The sequence below is a fragment of the Saimiri boliviensis genome, chromosome 5, assembly GCF_048565385.1.
Source record: "Saimiri boliviensis isolate mSaiBol1 chromosome 5, mSaiBol1.pri, whole genome shotgun sequence".
NCBI classification, from domain to species: Eukaryota; Metazoa; Chordata; class Mammalia; order Primates; family Cebidae; genus Saimiri; species Saimiri boliviensis.
Genome location: NC_133453.1, coordinates 13,809,602 through 13,837,526, shown reverse-complemented (window position 1 = coordinate 13,837,526; position 27,925 = coordinate 13,809,602). Strand labels below are relative to the sequence as shown.

The window sequence follows — 27,925 nt, the reverse complement described above, 5'->3', positions numbered from 1 at the left end:
AAGTTCCATGTAATTTTGAGATCTAAAAATGAAAAGCAAAGCTTGATATTTAAAGAAGACACAATGAATTATTTCTTTTTCTTTTTCTAACTTTTAGGTTGAGAAGTACATGTGCAGGTTTGTTATAGGTAAATTCATGTCATGAGGGTTTGGTTAACAGATTATTTCATCACTGGGTGCTAAACTTAGTATCCAATAGTTATTTTTTCTGATCCCCTTCCTCTTCCCAGCTTCCACCCTCAAGCTGACTCCAGTGTTTGCTGTTCTCCTATTGTATCCACGTGTTCTCATAATTTAACTCCCACTTATAAGTGAGAAAATGAAGTATTTGGCTTTCTGTTCCTGGATTAGTTTGCTAAGGATAATCACCTGCAGCTCCATCCATGCCCCTCCATGACCTCATTTTTATGGCTGCATAAAATTACATGATAGTGGCCTGGATAGAGAAATTCCTAAATGAATAAATTTCTTTATCCAGTATACCACTGGTGGGCATGTAGGTTGATTCCATGTCTTTGCTATAGTGAATAGTGCTGTAATGAACATGTGTGTATGTATCTTTATGGTAGAATGATTTATATTCCTTTGGGTATATATCCAGCAATGGGATGGCTGGGTCAAATGGTAGTTTTGTTTTTAGCTCTTTGAGTAATCACCAGACTATTTTCCACAATGGTTGAACTAATTTACACTCCAATCGACATCATATAGGCATTTCTTTACTTCTGCAACATACCCAGCATCTGTTATTTTTTGACTTTTTAATAGTAGCCATACTGACTTATGAGATAGTATCTCATTGCAGTTTTGATTTGCATTTCTCTAATGATTAGTGATACTGAGCTTTTCTTCATATGTTTGTTGACTGCATGTATGACTTCTTTTGAAAAGTGTCTGTTTATTTCCTTTGCTCACTTTTAAATGAGGTTGCTTTTCACTTGTACACTTGTCCAAGTTCCTTATAGATGCTGGATATTAGACCTTTGTTAGATGCATAATTTGCAAATAACTTCTCTCATTCTGTAGGTTTTCTCTTTACTCTGTTGATAGTTCCTTTTGCTGCATAGAAACTCTTTAGTTTACTTAGATCTCATTTGTCAATTTTGGCCTTTGTTGCAATTGCTTTTGACATCTTCGGCATGAAGTCTTTGCCTATGCTGATGTCCTGAATGGTATTGCCTAGATTTTCTTCTAGGGTTCTTATAGTTTTGGGTTTTACATTTAAGTCTTCAATCCATCTCGAGTTGATTTTTGTATATGGTGTAAGGAAAGGGTCCCATTTCAATCTTCTGCATATGGCTAGCCAGTTATCCCAGCACCATTTATTGAATAGGGAGTCCTTTCTCCATTGCTTGTTTTTGTCACCTTTGTCAAAGATCAGATGGCTGTAGGTGAGCAGCATTATTTCTGGGCTCTCTATTCTATTTCATTGGTCTATGTGTCTGTTTCTGTGCTAGTACCATTCTGTTTTGGTTACTGTAGCCTTATAATATAGTTTGAAGCTGGGTAACATGTTGCCTCCTGCTTCTTTCTTTTTACTTAGGATTACCTTGGCTGTTCAGACTCTTTTTTGGTTCTATGTGAATTTTAAAATATTTTTTTCTAGTTCTGTAAAGAATGTCATTGGTAGTTTGATAGGAATAGCATTGAATCTGTAAATTGCTTTGGGCAGTATGGCCATTTTAATGATATTGATTTTTCCTATCCACGAACATAGGATGTTTTTCCATTTGTTTGTGTCATCTCTGATTTCTTTGAGGAGTGCTTTGTAATTCTCATTGTAGAGCTCTTTCACCTCCCTGGTTAACTGTATTCCTAAGTATCTTATTCTTTTTGTTGCAATTGTGAATGGGATTGCATTCCTAACTTGGCTCTCAACTTGACTGTTGTTGGTGTATAGGAATGCTGCCAAGTTTTGTTCATTGATTTTGTATTCTGAAGCTTTGCTGAAATTCTTTATGAGCTTAAGGAGCTTTGGGGCGGAGACCGTGGGGTTTTCTAGATGTAGGATTATGTCATCTACAAACAGGGATAGTTTGACTTCCTCTCTTTCTATTTGGATGCACTTTATTTATTTCCCTTGCCTGATTGTTCTGTCCAGAACTTGCAGTACTATGTTGAATAGCGATGGTGAGAAAGAACATCCTTGTCTTTTGCCAGTTTTGACAGGAATGCTTCTGGCTTTTGCCCATTCAGTATAATATTGACAATGGGTTTATCATAGATGGTTCTTATTATTTTGAGATATGTTTCTTCAATACCTAGTTTATTGAGAGTTTTTAACATGAAAGGATGTTGAATTTTATCAGTAGCCTTTTCTGCATGTATTGGGATAATCATGTGGTTTTTGTCTTTTGTTTATGTAATGAATCTCATTTATTGATTTGCATGTGTTGAACCAACCTTTTATCCCAGGGATAAAGCCTACTTGATCATAGTGGATAAGCTTTTTGATGGCTGTGGGATTTGATTTGCAGCATTTTGTTGAGCATTTCTGCATCTGTGTTCATCAAGGATAAATTATTTCTTAGAATAGAAAAATCCAAACAGTAAAGTAAACTATAAATTAAACTGAAAATACTTCAAATGAAAAAGAAAACATCTTCACATAAAAACATGCTGAAAATTGGCTGGGTGCAGTGTCTCATACCTGTAATCGCAGCACTTTGGGAAGCTGAGGTCGGCAGATGACCTGAGGTCAGGAGTTCAAGACCAGTCTAACATTTTAAAACCCCATTTATTTTAAAAATACAAAAAATTAGCCAGGCATGGTGGTACATACCTATAATCCCAGCCACTTGGGAGGCTGAGGCAGGAGAATCACTTGAACCTGGGAGGCGGAGGTTGCAGTGAGCCAAGATTGTGCCGTTGTACCCCAGCCTGGCCAATAAGAGCAAAACTCTGTCTCAAAAAACCCAAAAACCACCACCACCACCACCAGCAACAACAACAAAAAGCTAAAAATAAAGATTAAAATAAACTCTAGGCTGAAGAACAAATTAATTCTAAAAAGAAATCCACTTAATAGAAAAACGACTGAAGAATATGAACTGAGGAGTTATAGAAGACAAAACTCAACACGAAAAGATGCTCAACCTCACTAGTAATCAGAAAAGCACAGAAAAACCACAACGTGGTTTTAATTTTACATCCACCTGATTATCGAAATGTTCAAATCTGACAATACCAAATACTGGTGAGAATGTCAAACCACTGGAATTCTCATAGTTTGTTAGGTGGGAGTGTAAATTGCTATACCCAATTCTGGGAGCAATTAAGCAATGTCTGGCTAGGTCAAAGATATGCATTCTCCCATGTAATCATTTATATCAATATTGGTTGTTAGAACCCTATTCTATTCATTGAGTTATATATCTGTTATTGTCATTATTTTGATACTCAAGTTATCCCAAGTTTTGCCATTGGTACCACCTTCAAGCTGGTCTGTGGTTTTAAAAAATATCTTCATAATTTTTGAAATACTAACATATTCTGGCATAAGATGTTCAAGGTCCCATTTCACCCATTTCCTATTCCAGATCTGGAATCAGCCTGCTCTCCAAGAATACTGGTTTCTTTTATTGGATAATGATATTTAGAATCCAAGATCTGGGTACTAACTGCACTCATGGCTAAGATTTTTTTTTTTCTTTCTGCAACTATAGTCAGTTCTTCTAAAACACAACCTATATGCTCCTAAAAATCACGAGACAGTACAAAATTGTGCAATAAAATCATAGGACTTACGGATAAAACAGCTTTGGGAACAGCACTCAAAAAACCATCAGTGACTCATTAAAGACAAGATGGAGAACTTAATAAAAAGAGTGCACAGTTACAGGATATACATATATCCTTAATAAATGTGGTACTTTACCTGAAGTTTGCTTATGGAAGTGGGTGTAAGAAGGGTTGCAGCTTGTGTTATTGTCAAGTGATGGGAAGGGAGTAGTATCTGAAATGAAACAGAAAGTTGTAACTGCATGTGTGGATGGGTTTCACTCAGCACATTGGTGAACAGGTAGCTAGTAGGTAGTTGTTTGAAGTATGCATGTGTGCGTTTTAGCTGGGTGCAGTTTGCTGTATCTACTTGGTATTTCTCTTGGACAAAATTGCACACAAGCAAGTGCAAAATTTGCATTATACTCCAGTTGTTGCCCAGTACAACCCTCCCTGGAACATAGTTACATTTTCAAAAACAAGTGTTACAGCAGACTGTATTATATATTAGGAGCTGTGCTAGGCATTGGGAATTCACATAATTGATCCCCCATATGTTTTCTACTTGGGCATCTGTTTTAGGGGTTTTCATAATAAATTCTTATGATTTGCTTTTGTGTCTTATTTGATGGACCTTACATGTTTCTTTAGGGCTGGTTTCATCTCTCATTCATCTTACTCTCCCAAGTGCTACACAGTGTCTGAAATATATTACAGCAGACAGTTATTCAACTTCTGATAAATTGATGCCAGTAAGGACAAGGTATGCTTCCTCCTTTCAAAGAACTACACTGTGGAATTGTTCTCTTCAATATGGCAGCCACTCACCATGTAGGCTAATTAAGTTCAAATTAATCGAAAATAAGTAAAGTAAAAAATTGTGTTCTTCAGCTTCATTAGTTACATTTTAAATACTCTATAGACACATGTGGCAAGTGGCTACCATATTGGTAAGCTCAGAATAGAACATTTTCATCTTCCCAGAAAGTCCTACTAGGCAGCTCTGGTCCAGATCCAAGTGGATGAAGAGTTATAGCTCCCTTATTATTCAGATCATTATCAGAAGACCTGTTGATATCCTGCCTCCTGCCCTCCAAAAAGAAACAATGATCTTACATTTAGGAATATATACTTGAAAATATTTGAGACTGAAGGTCTTCTGGAAAATCAGAATTTTAAAAAGGTACATCCATGTAATCAAGTCTAAGGTATTCAACAAAGAAGTAAATGGGATCTTTAAAAAGTGAAATTCTCCCAAATACACAACAAGGAAGACTTATTTACCAAGTCTCAAGCCTCCCAGAGTCATGTTTTACAAAGTAGACTGAAGAAGAATAACAGAAGTGGTAGGAGAAAAGCAAGGAATTTTGTATCATAAAAGTCAAGAGATGAAAATGTGTTAAGACAGGGAGATTTGTCTATTACATAGTCTACAGAGTCATCTTGTAACATTGCCAAAGAGCATATTGTGGACTCCACCACAATGAAGGTCACTGGGGGTTTGAGTTAGAGCATTTCTTATGCAGGGGTTGTCTAGGGAGAAGTGGGAAAGTTTTGGTGAAGATTCTTATTTTTTTATAGTAAGTGAGCAAACAGCAATCCCCAATTTTGTTTTTAAGTAATGCAGATGGGTGGACATAAAATTCTGGAAGAAAATTACAAAGTGAAGAATGGTTATTTCCATAAGGTATGATTATGAATAATTTTTTTCTTCATATTTCTGTGTATTTTTCAAATTTTCTACAATAAGCATGTATAACTTTCATAACAGAAAATTATCACTAATTATACTTAAATAGAATTATAGGTAATATTTTGCTTCTTCATATTTTTTATATTTTAAAAGACATGCCAACAATTTTATTATGTATAAGCTTAAAACAATTATTTTTTTTAAGAGAAGGAGTCTTGCTATATTGCCCAGCTTGGCTTTAAACTTCCGGGCTAAAGGAGATTCTCAATCTCAGCCTTTTGAATAGCTGGGACTACAGCTCCACTGTGCCTATTTTTTTGTGTATAATCTTTATTTTTATTTTTATTTTTGAGATGGAATCACACTCTGTTGCCCAGGCTGGAGTGCAGTGGTGTGATCTTGGCTTACTGCAACCCCCACCTTCTGGGTTCAAGCCGTTTTCCTGCCTCAGCCTCTCGAGTAGCTGGGACTACAGTCTCTGCTATAGCGGTCTTCGAAGTATGATCTAAGGACCTCTGGGATCCTGAGCTTATTAAGATACTCCTCTTTCCAACTGCAAATCTGTGTCAGGCTGGATTTTTACTCCACCCAAAATACCGTAGGATAATAGATTCATTGCAGGAGGAGAATGAGAATCCAGCTGTCTTTGATCAAATCAGACATTAAAGAGTTTGGCAAAAATATAAAATAATAGCCACTGTCCTCATGAATTCTTTTTTATTTAAGAAAATGCAGTTACTTTTTCCTCAAAATGTATTATGTATGTGATCATGTAATGGGCTTATATTGTTCTTTTAAAATGAATTAATAAACCTTTATAAAGTCTCAGTATTTAGAATGCAATAAATATCTATAGATATAAGCCATATGACAAGGACAATTTGGAGTTCTCACTACTTTTTAGGAGCATAGGGGTCACAAGAGTAATATGTTTGAGAACCGCTGCTCTACCCTTTTTCTTTTTGGTCAGTGTGTGAATGTGCTTTTCTAAATCCCCCATCAAAATCCGAACCTGGGACATCCCGGGACTTCACACGTGAGAAGTAAACGAAAGCCTTGCTTTCCAGACTGAAAGGAAGTTCAGGGCGGGGTGTGGGGCTCTGCATACTTCCCCTTCCATTTGGAGAGTCACAGAGCACGTGACAAAGGCAAGCCACAGAGAAGACCAGAGTCAAAAAGCCTGTTTGGCTTTATTTAAATTCATTATTTCTCACAAATAGTCAAATGTGTAGTGCCTTTTAATGTCTTGTGGAACGAGACCTGATATACACGGTTTGGGCATTTTGGGAAGCCTGACACTGATTCATCCCCTTCTTCCTGAGTTCTGAGCAACATTGCAAGGTCAGATGAGGGTGTCTTTGGAGACAGTGGAGCTTCCTGGGGCCTCTGGACCCTTACCTCTGGTTGGCTTATTGTCAGCTCTGTCGTTAAGGTGGGACATACAAAATGTCACTTGTGTGAGAAAAATTAATTAGGAGGCAGAAACCCGAGGACTAGAAGGTACTGAAGCTGAATCTGAGAGCTGTGGGCTTCCCTAGTGACGCTGATCTTGATAATTCCCTAAAGGAGCTCACTGTGTGTGCTGAGGGTATCTCCCAGGTAGAAGAATCAGATATAGCCACTAACCTACATGCAGGTGGCCTCTTTGAATTCCAGACCAGTGAAAGAAAATAGCAAATATTGGGAACTTCCTTTATGTTAGCTTCTGTGTTCTCCTTCTCCTACTGAAGTAAACCTTAGGAATTTTTTTCTGGAGAGATGTCAAGGGAAATATGTGATTCCCCTGGGAAAATATTGATGAGCAAGGAAACCATCAATGACAGATGTATCCCTCTGGCTCATCTATTCCAGGACTGGTTGTATTTGAAAATAGGGATAGGTTCTTGGCTGGATATTCCCACTGGATGGAAGAGAGGCTAATTCAGCCGAACTGAAGATAAGTGACTTAATGAGATGAAAGGTGCCTAATAGGGACATACACAGGAGGTTTCCCTGTGGAAATGGAAATAAACAATAACAAGGAAGTGGTCATGTGTCTTCCCTCTCCTCTCCCCAGAGTTGGTATATAAGGGCCTCCCCCAGCAGAAGGAGGCATCAGACCTCCTCACCTCTCCTGAGTCCTCCCTTCTCACTTCATCTGCATCCTCTCTACTGACACCATGGGTTGCTGTGGTTGTGGTGGCTGCGGTGGTGGCTGCGGTGGTGGCTGTGGTGGTGGCTGTGGTGGTGGCTGCGGTGGTGGCTGTGGTGGTGGCTGTGGTGGCTGTGGCGGCTGTGGCAGCTGCACCACCTGCCGGTGCTACCGGGTGGGCTGCTGCTCCAGCTGCTGCCCCTGCTGCCGTGGCTGCTGTGGGGGCTGCTGCAGCACACCTGTGATCTGCTGCTGCCGCCGCACCTGCAGCTCGTGTGGCTGCGGCTGTGGGAAGGGCTGTTGCCAGCAGAAGGGATGCTGCCAGCAGAAGTGCTGCTGCCAAAAGCAATGCTGCTGTTAGGCTGCTGGCCTGGCTCCGCCCCTGCTCAGGAGCTCTGGGAGCCCTCACTGTCTCCCGCTGGTAAGGCTCTGCTTAACCCCATTCTGTCTAATCCTTTTTCTAACCTATCTGTCACCAGTGGATCTCCTTGCCTTGTGCTTCATGGGCCTTGTGATTTGTCCTGGGATCTTCCTTTGCCTGAACTCTGCACAAACTTGCCAGGACCACACAGTGTGAAACAAACGGTCAACCAAGCAGCTGATGATAACTGGCTAAAGTCAGAGCCAACCAGGAACCTTAGTTTATTATTTCATAATGTTCAGTCTTTTCTAAATAGTCAGTCCTGGGTTTCACCATTTTTCTGTTCATTGCCTGTGTGCAGTCTTTTCCATTTCTTTTGTCTGTTTGCTCTTTAAAATTTCCTAATAAAATGACTTGGTGTATAACAAAAATCTCTTCATTAGTCATATATATTTTTTTGTCAATTCCTTCATCAGCTCATCTGCCCCCATGCAATGAGTCCAATTCTGGCTCTGGCACTCCTACACCCTCCTGAAGCTGGCCATCGGCCCAGCCCTTGAACCTGTAGCTGTTTATCAGAGAGGTACACAGCCCCCTGTGCTGCTGCCCTGAAATCATGTCTTACCTGTGGGGTCTGTGTACTTGGACTCTCCCAAAGATTTTCTAGGGTGGGATGAGGGTGATGTGAATTCATGGTGGTGATAGGTCTGCATTTCTTCTTGAAATGTATCTAGGAGACCAGGTGTGATGGCTCATGTCTGTAGTCCCAGCACTTTGGGAGGCCAAGATGGGTGGATCCCTTGAGGCCAGTTGTTGGAGACCAGCCTGGGTAATATAAGAGACCTCATCTCTGCAAATAAAACTAAATGTTAGCCTGGCATGGTGATGTGCTCCTATAATCTCAGCTACATGGGAAGCTAAGGCAAGAGGATCACTTGATCTCAGGAGGTTGAGGCTGCAGTGAGCCATGATAACATCACTGCACTCTAGCCTGGGTGACAGAGTGAGACACTATCTTAAAGAAAAAAATTATCTAGGAAACAAAAAATCAGCCCCAAAGAAAGGGGGAATGCATGTAGCCTCTACCTTGCTATGCTGAGTGGTTTCTGAAAAGACTGTAAAGTATTTGCCAGGACAAGGAGCTTGAGCGCTGTGTGGGGTTGGGAGGTTCCATGTAGCTCACGTCCTTGCTGATGTCCTTGGCATGGCCTCCTACAGCTGTGTGTCTCTTCTCTGTTCTGCTGATCTCATGCATTAAACTCACCAGGCAAACCTTCAGAGTGGGGAGACCTGCTGGTCTCTAGTTGCTGACTTGGTGGGTTAATCCAACCCAGTGGGCAGGAGTGGGAGCCCCACATTGATGTTGGGTCCAAGGTCTGGTTTCCAAAGTCCAACTCCACCAGCAGTGCAGCAGAGGGGACCACTTGTTCCATCTTTTTCCTGCTCCATGTCCATTCAGAAAAGGAGGGGTAAGTGGTAAGTTCCCTCGCAATCCTACACACATGGCTACTTCTATTTCTCATAATAACCCCAGATGTGAGCTGTGTTAGACCCATTTCACAGATGAAGAGACTGAGTCTAGAAGAGTTAAAAAACTCATCCCAAAAAACACAAGTAGTCCTGATTTTTTTTTTTTTTTTTTGAGACAAAGCCTTGCTTTGTCTCCCAGGTTGGAGTGCAGTGGTGTGATCTTGGCTCACTGCAACCTCCACCTCTTGGGTTCAAGTGATTCTCATGCCTCAGTCTCCCAAGTAGCTGGGACTACAGGCACGTGCCACCACATCTGGCTAATTTTTCATATTTTTAGTAGAGACGGGGTTTCACCATGTTGGCCAGGCTGGTCTCAAGTGATCTGCCTGCCTTGGGCTCCCAAAGGGCTGGGATTACAGGCGTGAGCTGCTGCTCCCAACCAAGTAGTACTGATTTAATCCCAGGTTTCTCTTACACCAACCCATGATCCTCTTTCTATACTGTACTGATTCTTGAAGTTTAGAACCATTTCCTTTGCCTGTTGCCTCATTTCCTGTCACGTACTGTTCCTTACCCTGCCAGGTGGTCCTTGGCTCTTGCTTCCTGGTAGGAGCCTGCACTCTGGCCAGTTCCTTTTTGACCCTGCTTAGAGATATTTCTGGGCTACATAGAGGCACACTCTCTGCTTACAAAGTGACAGCTACTTTATCAACTCATTACTGATGAAATGCAAATGTCTACTGATGCTTAACATAGGAAGGAGATGTGCTTTTTGACAGGCATCTCCAGAAGTTCTTGAAGCTGCTGTGTTGATTCTGGGTTCCACAATAGATTGTGTAGGACACACTCCTGAGATGGCAAGACTTTAGCTATTTTGCAAGTCTTATTACTTATGCCTCTTGAATATGCTCAAGAACTTTTAGAGGTGGTACGGTATCAGCTTAAATCCCGTCTTCTCTATTAACCTTCCACTACCTCTATCTTCCCCAGGGAAGTTATGCACTTGAGTTTTTGGTGCCACCTTAAATTCTTCACCCCAGGCAAGTGCCTCATTTACTTCTCCCTAGTCCAAGCCCTGAGAAAAACTCTTATATGGATCCAAATATTCCCTGCCCATCCCACCATTGTTGTTTCTATGCAGATCTAAATAAATATTCTACCTGGAATCACGGCATGTGTTGGGAAGAGTGACTATAGACCCTCCTTGACTTACAGTGGGGTTACCTCTTAATAAATCCATTGTAAGTTGGAAAATGTAAGTCAAAAATGCATTAAAGACATTTCACCTACTAAACATCATAGTTTAGCCTAGCCTACCCTAAATGTGCTCCAAACACTTAACAGCAGCCTACAGTTGAGCAAAATCATCCAACACAAAGATTATTTTGTAACAGACTGTCTCGTGTCACTTCCTGAATGCTGTGCTAAAAGTGACAAACAGAATAGTTGCATAGGTACTGAAAGTATGGTTTCTACTAAACATGTATCACTGAGGCTGGGCACGGTGGCTCATGCCTGTAGCCTCTAGCACGTTGGGAGGCCAAGGCAAGTGGATCACTTGAGGCCAGGAGTTCAAAGCCAGCCTGGCCAACATGGTGAAACCCTGTCTCTACTAAAACTACAAAAATTAGACAGAAATTGCTTGAACCTGGGAGGTAGAGGTTGCAGTGAGCCAAGACCGTGCCATGACACTCTAGCCTGGGTGATAGAGCAAGACTCTGTCTCCAAACACAAGCAAACAAAAACCAAAAAACAAAACAAACAAAAACCAAAAACCAAAACAAACAAAACACGTGTCGCTGTCACACCATCATAAAGTCAAAAAATCTTAAGCCAACACACTGTAAGCTGGGGACTGCCTGTCCTTCAAATGGTTATTCCCAGACCACAACTAGGCATCAGTAGTCATAAAGACCTGTAAATAAATAAGAAAGTTGGAGCCAGGCATGGTGGCTCATGCCTATAATCCCAGCATTTTGGGAGGCTGAGGCAAGAGAATCACTTGAGTTCAGGAGTTCGAGACCCACCTGGGCAATACAGTGAGACCCTATCTTTACAAATAATCAAAAATTAATCAGGTGTAGTAGTGCACGCCTGTAGTTCCAACTACTTGGGAGGCTGAGGCAGGAGAATTGCTTGAGCCCAGGAAGTTGAGGCTGTAGTGAGTTGTGATCACACCACAGTGGTCAGCATAAATAAATAAGAAAATCATTCTAACACTGGTTATGGCAACAAAGCAGACTCCACTTAGGAGGGAGGTCGGCTACCAAAGCTTAGAGACACGTGAGGCTCAAAGTGGGAGAAACGACAGCTCACCAAACTCGCAGTGCATCGCAGCTGCAAACAGTGTATTGGGCCCAAGGCAATTTGCTTGCATTCAGCATCTTACTTTGCCTAAACGTACTTCGTGGTCTAGACTACGGTTTGGCAATTTTTTTCTGTGAAGTATCAGATGTAAATATTTTCAGCTTTGCAGGCCACATGATTTGTTGCAACTTGTCAACTCAACCATTCTACCTTTAAGACAGCCACTGACGGCACTGAAAGGTGTAAGTGGCTGTGTTCTAAGAAATCATTGTGAACAGTGCTGCAATGAACATTCGTGTGCATGTGTCCTTATAGTAGCAAAGACCTGGAACCAACCCAAATGCCCAACGATGATAGACTGGATAGGGAAAATGTGGCACATATACACCATGGAATATTATGCAGCCATCAAAAATGATGAGTTCATGTCCTTTGTAGGGACATGGATGAACCTGGAAACCATCATTCTCAGCAAACTGACACAAGAGCAGAAAATCAAACACCGCATGTTCTCACTCATAGGTGGGTGTTGAACAATGAGAACACATGGACACAGGGAGGGGAGCACTACACACTGGGGTCCGTTGGGGGGAAATGGGGGAGGGATGGGGGGTGGGGAGGTGGGAAGAGATAGCATGGGGAGAAATGACAGATACAGGCGAGGGGACGGAATGCAGAAAACCACACTGCCATGTGTGTACCTATGCAACAATCTTGCATGTTCTTCACATGTACCCCAAAACCTAAAATGCAATTAAAAAAAAAATCATTGTGTACAAAAGCAGGTGTCAGCCCAAGCATGGGCATTAGTTTGTTGACCCCTGATCTGGCAATGTTGCACAGTGGTTAAGAGAGCTGGCTCCGAGATCAACCTGCTGGGGCTCGTTTTCCAACTCTTCAATTTCCCTATGGACAATGGTTTGGTGTTTTTTTCCCATCTGTAAAATGAGGGTATTAACAGTATATGCTTTGCAAAGTTACTTCATGAATTACATCAAATGATACATATAAAATACTTAGCATTGTGCCTGCAACATTATAAGAGCTCAAAAATTTCTACAGAGAACCAGGAAAGTATAAGCATCCTGGAAGTACTCCTCATATAGATTTGATTTTCTTAGCAACTGGGGGAACGCATTCTTTGTGTTCCAATGTATCGGTAGACCCTAATCTTAGCAGGAGCACGTAGGGCACCAGATCTCTTTCAGGGAATGTGCTCTCCTCTCATTCCTCAGGGTTCGGCTCAGATCTCATCTCCCTCCATAGACAAAGCCTGCGACTGCTCTCCCACGGCCCCCTCACATATCTCTAACAGAACGTTTTGACATTGGACTAAGAATCTGCTCAGTTTGCCCTGAGCCTATGAAATGCCCAAAGTACAGGAGCAGAAGCCCCTTCTCAGTCACCTTCGTAGATCCTCCCTCTCACTCCCAGCCATGCCCAGAACAACACCTGGCAAAGAGGCGTGCAGCATGGTGTGACAGTTCTGTTGGCAAAGAACAACAGGACGCATGTTCAGTTTGTGTTTCTGTTGTTGACTGTAACCACTTTGGGGAACTATCTTTATTGTATTCATTAGTGTCATATATTATGATGAACAAGAATTTCAAGAAGACTGTTTGCATTTGAGAATTTTTAATGGTGATGAAGTTCTCCAAAGCCATCTAGCTGACCCATCTATAGGTTTTCCTCTTTACTTTGATCCTGTAAGGTACTGTCAGATATAACTTCCTGAAATGCCATTTTTACTGTGCTGCATATTCCATTTGCAAAAGAAACATTGAAGTCTTCACAGCCTAAAGTTCATAACTACTCTCAAATCTTATTTCCAGCTTAAATATCTACTAACTCCATTGAATAAAGTTTCCACTGTAGGTAAATTGCTTTCCTTTCTGTTTTCTGAATAAGTCTTCTATTTTCCCTGACAACATGTAGCCTACCTTAAAATACTAACAATAACTAAAGCATTTATTGAGTGCTTACTATGTCCCAAGCCCTATTCTATGTGTTTTATATGTGTTACCACATTTAGGTTTCATAATAACCCTATGATATAAATATTATTTTTCCATCAGGGAAATCAGGTAGAAAAGATCAGATCACATCTTTCCAGAGGCAGGGGATCAGTTTACACAAGATGATCCCAGACTGCACCGCGCCACACCCTCCACCCTCTGTTCTCCTTCTTCTCCACCTATTCAAGTCCAGTTTTCCATTCAAGAAGGCTCTCTGCCTTCTTCATAAAACCTCCCTTTCTTTACTATCCGATGGGAAGTAACTTGTCTTCTCATGTAAGTCAATATTCACCAGCAACTACTTTGAGACAACTCTTATTGGGCTATTAGCTAAATCTTTTTGTTCCTCGCTTTTCCCACTCATTTCTTCTCCATTTATTTATTTATTCAAGATGGAGTTTCACTCCTGTTGCCCAGGCTGGAGTGCAATGGTGCAATCTCAGCTCACTGCAACCTCTGCCTCCCAAGTTCAAATGATTCTCCTTTCTCAGCCTCTGATTAGCTAATTTTTTGTAGTTTTAGTAAAGAGGGTTTTTCACCATGTTGGCCACACTGGTCTTGAACTCCTGACCTCAGGTGATCCAACAGCCTTGGCCTCCCAAAGTGCTAGGATTACATGCATGAGCCACCGTGCCCAGCCATCATGTCTCTTATTACTTTGAAATAATTTAGACATACATATCTTTATATCACCTGTATTGCCTTGCACATTACAAGGGTTCAGCAAAGGCTTGTTGATTCAGTTTGATTTGGCTCAAATGTTTATCTTTCACAATAGGATTGCAAGCAGGAAGTTAATGAATAGACGCGCTGAATAGCATCCTCTATTTAGGATAGAGGTTATATTTAACTGGCATGCTTATACACTTGAGCCATGCTTTATGTAGAAATTTATGCGACTGACTAACAGGTCACACATTTGAATCCCTTGTGGTTTCCAATGACCTGGATTTTACAGGTTGGCTGATTGGGGGTTGGGACCACTGTCTATCCCCGTGAAGCCAAGCTGAGCTGACTGCCTGTATGTGGGTGAATCTCAGTGCGGCTACACCAGAGTTCTAGTCGTTGCCCAATATCATTATTTTTTCTAGTTTTGGTTTAAAAGTTCAAGAAAAGCAAAGAACCTATTAGATGGTATTTGCGATCTCTATAGGAGTCTAGTCTAGTCTTTGGGTAATTAGTCTTCGGGTCGTCTTTGGGATTCCTCTTACAATGGAAGGCAGTATTGTTAGTATTGTGTTGGTGAGCAATATATCCATGCAACAAACCTGCATATGAACGCCTGCACCTAAAATTAAAAATTAAAATTAAAAATGTATACATGGGGCTGAGACAGGAGAATCGCTTGAACCTAGGAGGTAGAAGTTGCAGTGAACTGAGATTGCACCACTGCACTCCAGCCTGGGCAACAAGAGTGAAACTATATATACATATGTATATATACAGTATAGTGGTCCAGGATTCACCAAGATGTTGGAGTGCCCAGAGTCCAGATTTCCTCAACCTCTGTCTACGTTTTCTCAACTTAACCCTTCCTTTCCATCATCTCTTACACTCTGTGAAGTGTCCCTAATGGACATACTTTTGCCAAGTCCATTGATGTCTGTTTCTCCCTCTAGGGGAGTGTATCCGTGTACAGAGCCCCTCCTTCCTTTCCTATAAGAAGGAAGGAGAAGCAGCTTCCTTTTTTTTTTTTTTTAAATAAGCACGCTCTCCCACTACTTCACTTACAAAATACAGAAAAAAGTACACAGTTAGTGTTCAAGATACAAACAAATAATTCAGTTTTGTCTAGAGACAACAAGAAACTTTTCATTGTTGTTAATACATTCGTTATCAGTCCAATCAAGAGCAGAGCTTCCGAATGGCAATTTCCACATGACTGTGATACCTGTTGATACCTCATTCCTTATCTGGATACTTGGTTTGAAAGATGACTTTCGGGGTGGGGAAACCTAATGAAACAATTCTCCCTACTTGACTTGTAATAAATACACTTTGGAGCACATTCACTACATGTAGAAATGTACGTTTTGATCTAATTGTGTGGAGGATTGGCAGGAAAACAGTGAGCAGTTGCAAGTAGGTGCGTCCCGACTACTCATAGTTCCCTGTCTCCAATCTTTACTGAAGCCCTGTCCTGTGATAGACAGTCCCTGTCAGAGTCCTTCCAATTCCTTTTCTCCCACAGACACTCAGACTTGATTCGTTTTTCCCCGTACATCTAAGAAAGTTGATCTGTAGGGTTCTTGTTGGCAGGTGCTTTTATTGGAATTTCTTTTCATGCATTTCTTACCAGACTGGGAGCTTGTGGTTTCATCTTTTTAGGTTCTCACAGTGCCCTGCAGAACCACTTTCTTCTAAGAGAAGGACAATCCAACAGCTATTTGCTAAATTGAGTACACTGCTCCCTGCAAGTTTATATGATGGGAAAGTATTATGGTGCATTAAAGTAGAAGTTCGTGGGCCTCCTTAAGTAAAAACAGACAAATCCTGGAGATTAGAGAGTTGGAAAGAAATGTACACCAGAAGAAGTGCCTGTTCAATGTGTGTTTTTACAATATAGTTATTGAAGCAATTTAAAGGTTCTGTCTTTAATCTGGAACATTGAGAAAAGTTACTAAACATTCGCAGGAAATTATTACATTCCAAAATTTTGGGGGAAAATATCCACCAAAAACTGACTATTTTACACAGGGGCCCATCCTTGGACCATGGTACCTGAAGCCAACTAAGTTCAGGCAGGACATAGAGGGCTATACAACAGAACCACAGTGCTAAACCACTTCAGTAGCTTTCCAGTTTGAAAAGTAGTACACAGTTGCATTCTCAAAAAAATCAACTTTAAGACTTCTTGCACATTAACTAAAAATTAAAGTCCATTGTTAAAGATCCAGCTCTTATGGCTGGGTGTGGTGGTTCACGCCTGTAATCCCAGCACTTTGGGAGGCCAAGGCAGGCGGATTGTCTGAGTTCAGGAGTTGAAGGCAAGCCTGGGCAACAAGGTGAAACCCCATCTCTACTAAAGCACAAAAAATTAGCCGGGTGTTGTGGTGCACACTGATAGTCCCAGCTACTTGGGAGGCTGAGGCATGAGAATTGCTTGAACTTGGGAGGCAGAGATTGCAGTGAGCCAAGAGTGAGCCAAGATCACACCACTGCACACCAGCTTGGGTGACAGAGAGAGACTCCATTTCCAAAAAAAAAAAATCCATATTGTAATATTTATTCCAAGGGATATTTTTCAGAATCCGTAGGAAACATGAATAGATAAATGAGATTTATTATGGGAATTGGCTCGTGTGATTATGGATGCCAAGATCGTGGGACCCCACGATCCGCCCTCTGCCAGGAAAGCCAGTGGTGCAATTCAGTCCAAGTCAGAAGGCCCGAGAACAAGGGCAGCCCATGGTGTAAGCACCAATCAGAGTCTGATTGAGATTTGAGAGGTAGGGTGCTGATGTCTGAGAGCAGGAGCTGGATGTTCTAGCTTAAGAGGAGGGAGAGAGAATTCCCTTCACTTTATCTCTTTGTTGTATTTGGGCCCTCAATGGGCTGGATGATCCCTGCCTTAGTCCATTTTTTGTGTTGCTATAACAGAATATTTGAGACTGGGTAATTTATAAAGAACAGAAATTTATTCTCTTATAGTTCTGGAGGCTAGGAAGTCCAAGATTAAAGCACTGGCATCTGGTGAGGCCTTTCTGCAACTTCTCATGGTAGAAGGCAAAAGGGCAAGATGGAGATAAACTATATGTTCTCACCTGGCAGAAGAGCAGAAGAGGGTGAACTCACTCTCACAGGCCTTTTTTTTTTTTTTTTTTTTTTTTTTTTTTTTTTTTTGAGATGGAGTCTTGCTCTGTTGTCCACAGTGGGGTACAGTGGTGTGATCTTGGCTCACTGCAACCTCTCCCACCCAGGTTCAAGCAATTCTCCTGTCTCAGCCTTCAGAGTGGCTGGGATTACAGGTGCCCACCACCATGCCCAGCTAATTTTTCTACTTTTAGTAGAGACAGGGTTTTACCATGTTGGCCAGGCTGGTCTCAAACTCCTGACCTAAAGTGATCTGCCCACCTCGGCCTCCCAAAGTGCTGGGATTACAGGTGTGAGCTACCGCACACAGCCTCACAGGCCTCTTTTAGAGTAGTATTAGTTCATTCATGAGGGCAGGGTCCTCACGACCTAAACACCTCCCATTAAGCCCCACCTTCCAACACTATCGCATTGAGATTGTTTCCAACACGTGACTTTTGGTGAACACATTTGGACCATAGCAAAGCCTACTCATGTTGGTGAAGATGATCTTCTTTACTCAGTCCACTGATTGAAATGCTAATCTCTTCTAGAAACACTCTCACAGAGAAATCCATAAATAATATTTACCAGCTATCTGGACATCCCTTAGCCCAGTCAAGTTGACACATAAAATTTACCTTCATGCAGGGGAATCAGAGTTCCTCCAACTCTGGGTCCTGCAGGGAGCTGAGAGGACACTTGGGTTTTCCTTGTCTCGTTCTCCTTGGCATGGCCTGGGGTGACCGATAAGAGCACTGTATTCTGAGAACAGACATGCAGGATTAGAACCTATAGATTTCCTTGATGGCCTTCACGATTCCATTTTTCATTTTCATCTTTCCTTTGACAGAGAGGAGTAGCCTGCATAGGGATGGCCAATTGAAACTAATCATTTCAAGTAAGCACTCCATGAGGTACTGGTCCATGATCAACCAGGCACCCTGTGGCTGCCAGCAGCATGCCTTCAGTATTATCCTCCTTCCTTAACAGGCTGATAACAGCCTCCTTGAGTTTGGCAAGTAACTTGGAAATGTTCTGCTCAGGATGTGCTTTTATCGTCTGTACAACATGAAGGATACTGCGTCATAACCCTTGACAATGCGGGATCCCCTTTTCTCTGGATCAGAGAGTTCTGACTCAGGTTACAGGACTAGCAAACACCTGAGGAGCTCTGCCTAGGGATGACAAAATCACATAACCTGAGATCACTCTTTCGTTTTAAATATACAGAGTCTTCTCCTCCATCTAAAGGAATGTTTTGGGAATTAATAAATAGTTACAAATAATGTAGGAATTAAAAAAATCTTTGTCCTGGGCTGGGAGAAATGTACCACAGCTGAGGGGAATTGCAATCCCACTCTGACTTTTACAATTACCAAAAAAAGAAAAGGGTTTTTCCTTTAGGTGTTTACTGTTCTATATATTATAGATGGCTTTAAAAAAACAAGTAAAAGCTAAATTTAGCAAGTTTTTGAGGTCAGAAGGATCCAATAAGGAAGCGTACAAAAGGCCATGTGAGATTCTGCTTTGGATATTTGCATAAACAACAGGGAAGTGGCACTGAGTCTTAGATCAATGCTCTCCCCCAGAGTTAGTATATAAGGACCCCCCAGGAGAAAGAGGCATCATATCTCCCTCACCTCTCCTGAGTCCTCTTCTCACTTCACCTGAGACCTCTCTACTGACACCATGGGTTGCTGTGGCTGTGGTGGCTGCGGTGGTGGCTGCAGTGGTGGCTGTGGTGGTTGCGGTGGTGGCTGCAGTGGTGGTTGTGGTGGTGGCTGTGGTGGTGGCTGTGGTGGCTGTGGCAGCTGCACCACCTGCAGGTGCTACCGGGTGGGCTGCTGCTCCAGCTGCTGTCCCTGCTGCCGCGGCTGCTGTGGGGGCTGCTGCAGCACGCCCGTGATCTGCTGCTGCCGCCGCACCTGCAGCTCGTGTGGCTGCGGCTGTGGGAAGGGCTGTTGCCAGCAGAAGGGATGCTGCCAGCAGAAGTGCTGCTGCCAGAAGCAGTGCTGCTGCTAGGGGGGGCCCGGCCTCTGTCCTGTGGCAGGATATGCTGGGGACTTTCCTTCACCCCATTCACCTGCCTTACCTGTCCTCTGGGTATTCTTGCACTTACACTCTTGTGTAACTTTTCTCCTGAATTCTGGGTTCTTGTATTTTTTGCTTCAGGTGTCTCCAGTCTTACTGTATGAAAAGTTTCCTCTCTAATATCAATCAGCCAACCAAAGACATGAGGACAGCCTACCTCTTTGGAAAGAGTCCACATCGCTGAGCTCAAAGAGGATCATGATTCCCAACAGACTTTTTGATGTATATGATCATTTTATCCCCATTTGTGTGACTTTCTCCGCTTCTTTTCTATCTTGTATTCTTATTTGTCAATAGCTACCTTCTAAATTTCCTAATAAAATAAAAATTTATCGTTAAAGGTTTATCTTTGTGTTTATTTTGGTTTGAACACATCTCACATCCTAGAAAATCTTAATCTCTCTGAGAGTCTTTGGTGGATAGGCAGTGACAGTGCAGCAAGTTGAAGACCCTGAGCGTAGCTTCCTGCCTCTACTGTTTGTGCCCTCCAGTTACCAAACAGAATATTTGAAAGTCTGGATTCTCTCTATAGTTTGTATTCAATTTTGAGATGGCAGGTTCCTTTAAAAATAGACAAGCTGGGCTGGGCTCAGTGGCTCACACCTGTAATCCCAGTACTTTGGGAGGTCGAGGAGGGCAGATCACTTGAGGTTGGGAGTTCAAGACCAGCCTGGCCAACATGGCAAAACCCCATCCTACTAAAAATACAAAAAACAATAGCTGGGCATGGTGGCACACACCTGTAATCCCAGCTACTCATGAAGCTGAGGCAGGAGAATTGCTTGAACTCAGGAGGCAGAGGTTGCAGTGAGCTGAGATTGTGCCACTGCACTCCAGCCTGGGAGACAAAGCGAGACTCCATAAAAAAGAAAAAAAAAAAAAAATTGACAAATTTCCTGAATGCATTCGAAATCCTGTTTTATTCACAAAGAGCCAATTCAAACAAATTTTTCAGAAACACATCTATTTGCAAAATGTAGGTGACTACATTTGCTTTAGATTTCCATCTACTGGGGTCATTTACTCTGTGCCTGGAGGAAGGAGTTTTACCTTTTCTTAGAAGCTTAGTTTTTACCACCTGCTACCACACCATAAATTCAGCCAACAGTGCACATTTAGAGCTTTGCTATTAGCGGTTTCGCTTTTACATTTCCCTAACCACAAAATTAAAGCCCTCAGGTGTACTGGATGAGTAGGCATGGATGAATATTGGATTTGGAATTTATCTTAGCTCTCCGGGCTTTCTTGTATCCACTTTGGGCCTCACTTCTTGTTTTCAAGTCAATTGCTTTTTGCTTTTCTGTCTAAATTAATTTAACTATGATTGGAGTATTGTTAAGGCTTATGGTTTTGTTCTAATTCGTTTCAGATATTACTTAATAATTTGAACTGTGATTTATGTTTTCATTTATTTCTTCTTCTCCTTCTCCTTCTCCTTCTTATTCTTTCAATTCATAAGCCTAAGGGGCCTTGTGATGAGAATAATCTAATCTGTGTCCTTTTGCCAGACAAGTGAATCCATTTCTGATAGAAAAACCATCTGTGTGTGTGTAGGATCTATGTTTTTTTTTAAAAATATACCTAGAGAGAAAAGTAGACAATGATTAGATAATCCTCAATAATTATTCACTTGGAAGATATAAATTGAAAGACAAATAATGTTTTACGACTCAGACCATGAGTAGTCTTTAGAAGCATCAACAGTTTTTAGAAGAGACTTCTTTCTGTTGACCAATGCTCATCAAGAGACTCCTAGACATAGGCTGGGTGTGGTGGCTCAACCTGTAATCCCAGCACTTTGGGAGGCCGAGGCAGGCAGATGACTTGAGGTCAAGAGTTTGAGAGCAGCCTGGTCAACATGGTAAAACTTCATCTCTACAAAAAATACAAAAATTAGCCAGGCATGGTGGCATGTACCTATAATCCCAGCTATTTGGGAGGGTGAGGCACAAGAATCGCTTGAACCCGGGACGTGGAGGTTGCAGTGAGCCAAGATGGCACCATTGCACTCCAGCCTGAGCAATGGAGCGAGATTCTGTCAAAGAAAAAGAGAGAAAAAGAATGAGAGAGAGAGAGAGAGAGAGAGAGAGAGAGAGAGAGAGAAACTCCTAGATAAAAAAGGCAGGTTTGACAGAGCATGGCGGCTCACGCCTGTAATCCTAACACTCTGTGAGGCCGAGGTGGGCAAATCACCTGAGGTCGGGAGTTTGAGACCAGCCTGACCAACATGGAGAAAACCCATCTCTACTAAAAATACAAAATTAGCCGGGTATGGTGTATGCCTGTAATCCCAGCTACTCGGGAGGCTGAGGCAGGAGAGTCACTTGAACCCGCGAGACGGAGGTTGCGGTGAGCCAAGATCCCAACATTGCACTCCAACCCGGGCAACAAGAGTGAAACTCCATCGCCATAAATAAATAAATAAATGGATGAATGCACGTTTAAGGGGATGAGACCAGTTCAGAGAGGGAGCACGCCGTGCTGTGGACTGCCTTTGAATGGGATGCATTGTGCACAAAGACTTATAATCCTAGGCAAATTGTGGTACTTGCCGTGATGTCACTGTCAGAGGTGGGAAGCTAGTTCCCCTGAAACCATCTAGAATGGCTTCAGAGCACTGGATCTTGTGGCTTCTTGTTCCCTGTGGGCTTTTCATTCCATGCTCCCTCCCTCACACGTGGTCTGTTTAGGGCAGTGTGGGAGAGTTTCAGGCTGAAGCTTGTGCAGCTGCGTGGCGGAGGCCCCAGCCCGCATGTCAGTACAGCAAGTTTCCTCATCCCTGGGTCCCGAGGCCCTAGTTTCTCCCTGCTAGTATTCTCACTTGGTTTGCAAATCTCTGTAAGTCCTACCTATAAATTCCCCGACAGTGGTCAGGCGCCATGGCTCGCGCTTGTAATCCCAGCACTTTGGGAGACTGAGGTGGGCGGATCACCTGAGGTCGGGAGTTAGTCTTACCAACATGGAGAAACCCCGTCTCTACTAAAAAGACAAAAATAGCTGGGCATGGTGGAGCATGCCTGTAATCCCAGCTACTTGGGAGACTGACGCAGGAGAATCGCTTGAACCCATGAGGCGGAGGTTGCGATGAGGCGAGATCGTGCCGTTGCACTCCAGTCTGGCCAACAAGAGCGAAACTCCATCTCCAAAAAAAAAAAAAAAAAAAAAAAAAAACAAACAAACAAACAAAAAAAACAGAAAGAAAGAAAAGGAAGAAAAAGAAAGAAAGAAAGAAAAAGAAAAAGAAAATTCCTCTACCTACAGTAAAGGACAGTTGACTACATTTGTGCTAATTATTCAGACAACCTGAAAGAAGACTCAAATTCACACCTGGATTACAGGGAGGTATTGTAGGTACCTACAGCCACTCCTCTGCTGAGGTGAGATGCAGACAGATGCCCCTGTGCACTGTGTTACAATTTTCACGCTTCCCTCCCAGGTGAGCCCCAGCGTGGTACTGTTTAGCCCCTGCCACATGTTCCCTTCCCTGCTCTCCCCTGACTGAGACCCAGTTACATTCAGATGCACTGATGGATGCCCCTGCACCTCTTGCTCCTATATTCCACCCTGTCCTCCGTGAGGGAGCCCGTGGGTCCTCTCTCCCTGTCTGCCTGGCTGAGACCACTCCCCCAGTGCTGCCTCCCATGTGACCCTCCTTTTGGCATGCAGTGACTCCATCTCTTTAGGACCTTCGAGTGGAATACACTGTTTTCCTGAATCTCTCCTTTGTCTCTTCTTTTTTTATTTTTAATTTTTTCTTTTTATTTTGAGATGGAGTCTCACTCTGTTGCCCATCCTGGAGTACAATCGTGCAATCTCGGCTCACTGCAACCTCTGCCTCCCAGGTTCAAGCAATTATCCTGCCTCAGCTTCTCAAGTAGCTGGGACTACAGGCACATGCCACCATGCCCAGCTAGTTTTTGTATATATATATTTTTAGCAGTCAGGGTTTCACCATATTGGTCAGGCTGGTCTTGAACTCCTGATCTCAGGTGATCCACCCACCTCGGCCTTGCAAAGTGCTGGGATTACAGGCATGAGTCACTGTGCCCAGCCTTCTTTGTCTCTTCTTGTGGCTGTGCCTGATGGACCATATATATATTCATACACACACACACACACACACACACACACACACACACACACACATCACAAACCACACACCAGGCCACCTGGGTTCTTTTTTCACAAATTGAAGTCAACATGAGTAATGACACCCAGTAAATCCTGGCAGACAGCCACGTTTTCTATTTACGCCGACTGAAAACAAACTCACATTTTCAGCGGGTGGGACAAGAGGGGCAAGTGCCTAAAAAGTGTTGGATCTTGGTGGCTGGAAAAGCCACATGTCCCAGAATTCTGCCCATTGGATTGCCCATTGGATTATGTGTGGGGAAGGCGACTTGGGGGGTCCTCAGTAAGGAAAAGCGGATGTCCCTTGCCTTAGCCTAAGACAGATGAACTGGTGCTTCTCTCCCGAGCCTACTCTTCCAGCTGAGAACAATCACAAGGGAGGGACCAGTTCTACAGGTGAAGGCTGGGAGGGAAGAATGAGTGAAGGATGGGGCCCCAGAGGTAAATCCGAAAGGCTGAGAGTAACTAAGGGGCTTTGGGTAGCCTGAGGGTACCAGAGGTTCAGGGCTCTTGGAGCTGGAACAAGAAATAGAAGCAGAGCCAGGTGAGTGCCCAAAACCACCTTGTCAGCTTCGACTTTGGGGTCTCATCTTACACCCATTCTGAACGCTCTTTTCTGAATTTCAAGGTAGAAGGAAATCTGTCTTTCTGTGACAGCATCTTCCCCTCTTTGGATCTTACTTGACGTGGTTATTAGACCCATGTTTCCTTTGGTTATAACGTTCATTTGGTCAGTTCAACCTGTTTTAGCTTCTATCCAGAGTCAAGCTCTGCTTAGACTAAGAAGGAAACACCCTGAATGGCCCTTGTGAGGCTGGTGCAAGAATGAGCTTCACCTAGAGACCCACCCAAGGAGCCTGGCTTCCCTCGGTCCCTGCCTCACTGCTCACCCAAGTTGGGATTCCCCACTCTCTGCCTTATTTCCCCCTCACTTTGCTGCTAAACCAGCCACAATAAATCAAGACTCTGGAGTCTACACAGCAAAGAGTCAGGGATCTCTATGAAAAAATGAGCAGAGGGGATGTTCAGGGACATTTTTTATTGTGTATGGGACGCTCTCAGTAGGATGTATGATTATTTTGATTCTAATGCTGATATTCTCACATTACAACTGAAAGGTAATTTTGTAGTTTGAAGTGGCTGATACCACAGACTTCCATGATACCTGACAGGGCTAAGAGCCAAGTGCTACCTGACAGGGCTAAGAGCCAAATTTATCATTGCTCAAAAGTGATCAGGCTTCTAAATGATTGTATGACCATTTGGAGTCTGAACAGGTATTTATGACTCCAGACTTCGGTTTCTAAGACTCTATCAAGAGAGATTTGGGGAAAGTTTTGGTTTATGATAAATGAAGTGTCAGGCTGAGGATGTACCCCTAGTCCCTTCATTCTTTACAAACCCGCAATGGATAATCATCCACAAATCTGTGTCTATCGTAAACAATTTATATTGTTTTTTATTCTTTGATTTATCTTTTGAGATAAAACTCATTTTCTCCCATGGACAGACAGTTTAGATACTGGAAAGAACAAAAAAGACAGCTCTTTGAGAATGATTTAGTATAATTTATTAAGATAGGTGTTGCTTTGTGTATTCAAATATACCCAGGCAGAAGTAAAAACAGCACATAAATGAAGGCAACCTTAGAGGCATTTCAAGAGGGTCTAACATTTACTGCCTTGACTCCATTTCGTTGAGTTCATGACTTGAATTGTAATCCACATAGAAGGCTGTATGGTTATTACTTCTGTTGGTGATGATTAAATGCAGGCAGAATCCCAAAAACTATAGGAATGTGAAATACTCACGGGCAGGTGACAGGTTCAGGTCATGCTTGTGTCCTATTAGTCAATGGCAGACAGATGGTGAAAACTTACCTACAGCAGTGACCTGCAGCAGCTGCCAGAGGCTGGCCGCCCCGCCTAGCAGCAGCATTGCTTCTGGCAGCAGCACTTCTGCTGGCAGCATCCCTTCTGCTGGCAACAGCCCTTCCCACAGCCACAGCCACATGAGCTGCAGGTGCGGCGGCAGCAGCAGATCACGGGTGTGCTGCAGCAGCCCCCACAGCAGCCACGGCAGCAGGGGCAGCAGCTGGAGCAGCAGCCCACCCGGTAGCACCTGCAGGTGGTACAGCTGCCACAGCCGCCACAGCCACCACAGCCACCACAGCCACCACCACAGCCGCCACCGCAGCCACCACCGCAGCCACCACCGCAGCCACCACCGCAGCCACCACAACCACAGCAACCCATGGTGTCAGTAGAGAGGATGCAGATGAAGTGAGAAGGGAGGACTCAGGAGAAGGTGAGGAGGTCTGATGCCTCCTTCTGCTGGGGGAGGCCCTTATATACCAACTCTGGGGAGAGGAGAGGGAAGACATATGACTACTTCCTTGTCATTTGACTCGATGTACACGGAAGAATCTCTCCATCTCATATTGGCTTTCCTTTTAGACATCTTTGTTTTCCCTACATTTTTTTTTTCATAAAACTTTAAGTTAAAAAGGCCTAAAAGTTCCAGGGAAGCATTCTGAGAGCTGGAGTGTGGTGATGTAATTCTTGGTCCGGTCCACGGTAACCACAGGAATGACTACCTTCTCCTTCTTCCTAAGGGGTCCGGGGAATAAGCGCCATGGGCACAGGTCCATGAGTTGTTGGCGGGGCTTGCAAACCCCACACAGCACCAGGCAGCCCCTGGACTGAACAATCTGAGCACTTCTCAGCAATAGGTACAGTGATACAGAAGGCACAGTCCCTGACTTCAAAGGGCTTGCAATAGTGAGTAACACTGCAAGCTAGGAGGTGAAAAGGCAACAGATTCAAAGGTCACTGCCAAAGTCAGAGGCCATCATCCCATTTATTAACCAGTGAGGGCACTGGGACTGCCTTCTCTCCTCATTTGAAGCACATCATTGTGATTTGTCTTCTGTACACCAGGTCTTAGTGGTTATTTCAAAAGCAGAAATCAATCATCTCAGGAGTCTGCATTCTGCTGATGGAATTCTTGGTCTGGTTCATGTTACCTCCGCCTCCCAGGTTCAAGCATTTCTCCTGTCTCAGCCTCCTGAGTAGCAGGGATTACGAGCATGTGTCACCATGCCTGGCTAATTTTTGTATTTTTAGTAGAGACAGAGTTTCACCATGTTGGCCAGGCTGGCCTTGAACTCCTAAGTTCAAGCAATCCTCCTGCCTCAACCTCCCGAAGTGCTGGGATGGCAGGAGTGAGCCACTGCGCCCAGCCAGGAATTCGTTTTTGTCTTTGATTAGGTGATGTCAGTTGATGGCTGAGATAAACAAATCTGCTTAATAGCTTGACCTGGGCTCCCTAGAGGCAGGCTCTTGGGCTAGAGAGTGCAGGGTGGGAACATTGAGGGATGTATGGTCCAGAGGTCAGAGAAGCTTGCTGAGCCAAATGAAGGCCCAACATGGGAAGGAAAGGAGTTTATGGTTCCAAGAAGAAGCCTGTGGCTATGGATCATGGTGGGGTTTGAGAGTTTGTGACCAACAAGGAGCCTGTAAAAAAGGCAAGAAAAATATAGGTGCAAGCAAGGTCTTCTCCACGCCTGCTGATGGAGAGGCTTCTGGTGATGAGTCAGTGCTCAGCAGACAGTAGTCAGCATTTCTGCCCAAGCTTCATTTGTAACAAACTCACTGCCCAAAGCCTGTTTTCCCAACTTGGTAAAAATTGTTCTTCAGAAATTTGAGGAAGAGAAAGTGCTATCAAGTCCTTATGACTGATTAGAATTGTTTATTAATGACCCCAAGTGGTCAGTGTGGTATTTGGACTAAATAGAGCATTTTCAACTTGTCAGGGAGTTGTATCAACTGGGGTGATGGGCACAGTGGAGGTAGAGACATGTGAATAGGTTTGAAGTTATTAACGAGGCAGAAGCAACAGAATTTGGTGAAAGACTAGAAATGGAACTGAGAAAAGAAAGATTCAGGCCAGGTGCGGTGGCTCACACCTGTAATCCCAGAACTTTGGAAGGACAAGGGAGGCATATCACAAGGTCAGGAGATCAAGACCATCCTGGCCAGCATGGTGAAACCCGGTCTCTACTGAAAATACAAAACCCAGTCTCTACTGAAAATACAGGCATGATGGTACATGCCTGTAGTCCCAGCTACTCGGGAAGCTGAGGCAGGAGAATTGCTTGAACCAGGGATGCGGAGGTTGCAGTGAGCTGAGATTGTGCCAGGGTATTCCAG

The 27,925-nt window shown here is 43.2% G+C and overlaps 3 protein-coding genes across 3 annotated transcripts; 2 read left to right on the top strand and 1 right to left on the bottom strand.

The window, feature by feature from the left end:
- The first annotated feature begins 407 nt into the window (after positions 1 to 407).
- Positions 408 to 8,328, top strand: LOC141584532 (small cysteine and glycine repeat-containing protein 8-like). The gene has a single exon (XM_074398940.1). It carries the CDS (start codon positions 7,573 to 7,575, stop codon positions 7,903 to 7,905), a length of 333 nt encoding a protein of 110 aa, XP_074255041.1. The 5' UTR covers positions 408 to 7,572; the 3' UTR covers positions 7,906 to 8,328.
- A 10,807-nt stretch (positions 8,329 to 19,135) lies between these two features.
- Positions 19,136 to 19,917, top strand: LOC141584443 (uncharacterized). Its single transcript, XM_074398666.1, has one exon. It carries the CDS (start codon positions 19,182 to 19,184, stop codon positions 19,512 to 19,514), a length of 333 nt encoding a protein of 110 aa, XP_074254767.1. The 5' UTR covers positions 19,136 to 19,181; the 3' UTR covers positions 19,515 to 19,917.
- Positions 19,918 to 25,261: 5,344 nt separating this feature from the next.
- LOC141584442 (small cysteine and glycine repeat-containing protein 7-like) lies at positions 25,262 to 26,019 on the bottom strand. Its single transcript, XM_074398665.1, has one exon. It carries the CDS (start codon positions 25,967 to 25,969, stop codon positions 25,640 to 25,642), a length of 330 nt encoding a protein of 109 aa, XP_074254766.1. The 5' UTR covers positions 25,970 to 26,019; the 3' UTR covers positions 25,262 to 25,639.
- Positions 26,020 to 27,925: the final 1,906 nt, after the last annotated feature.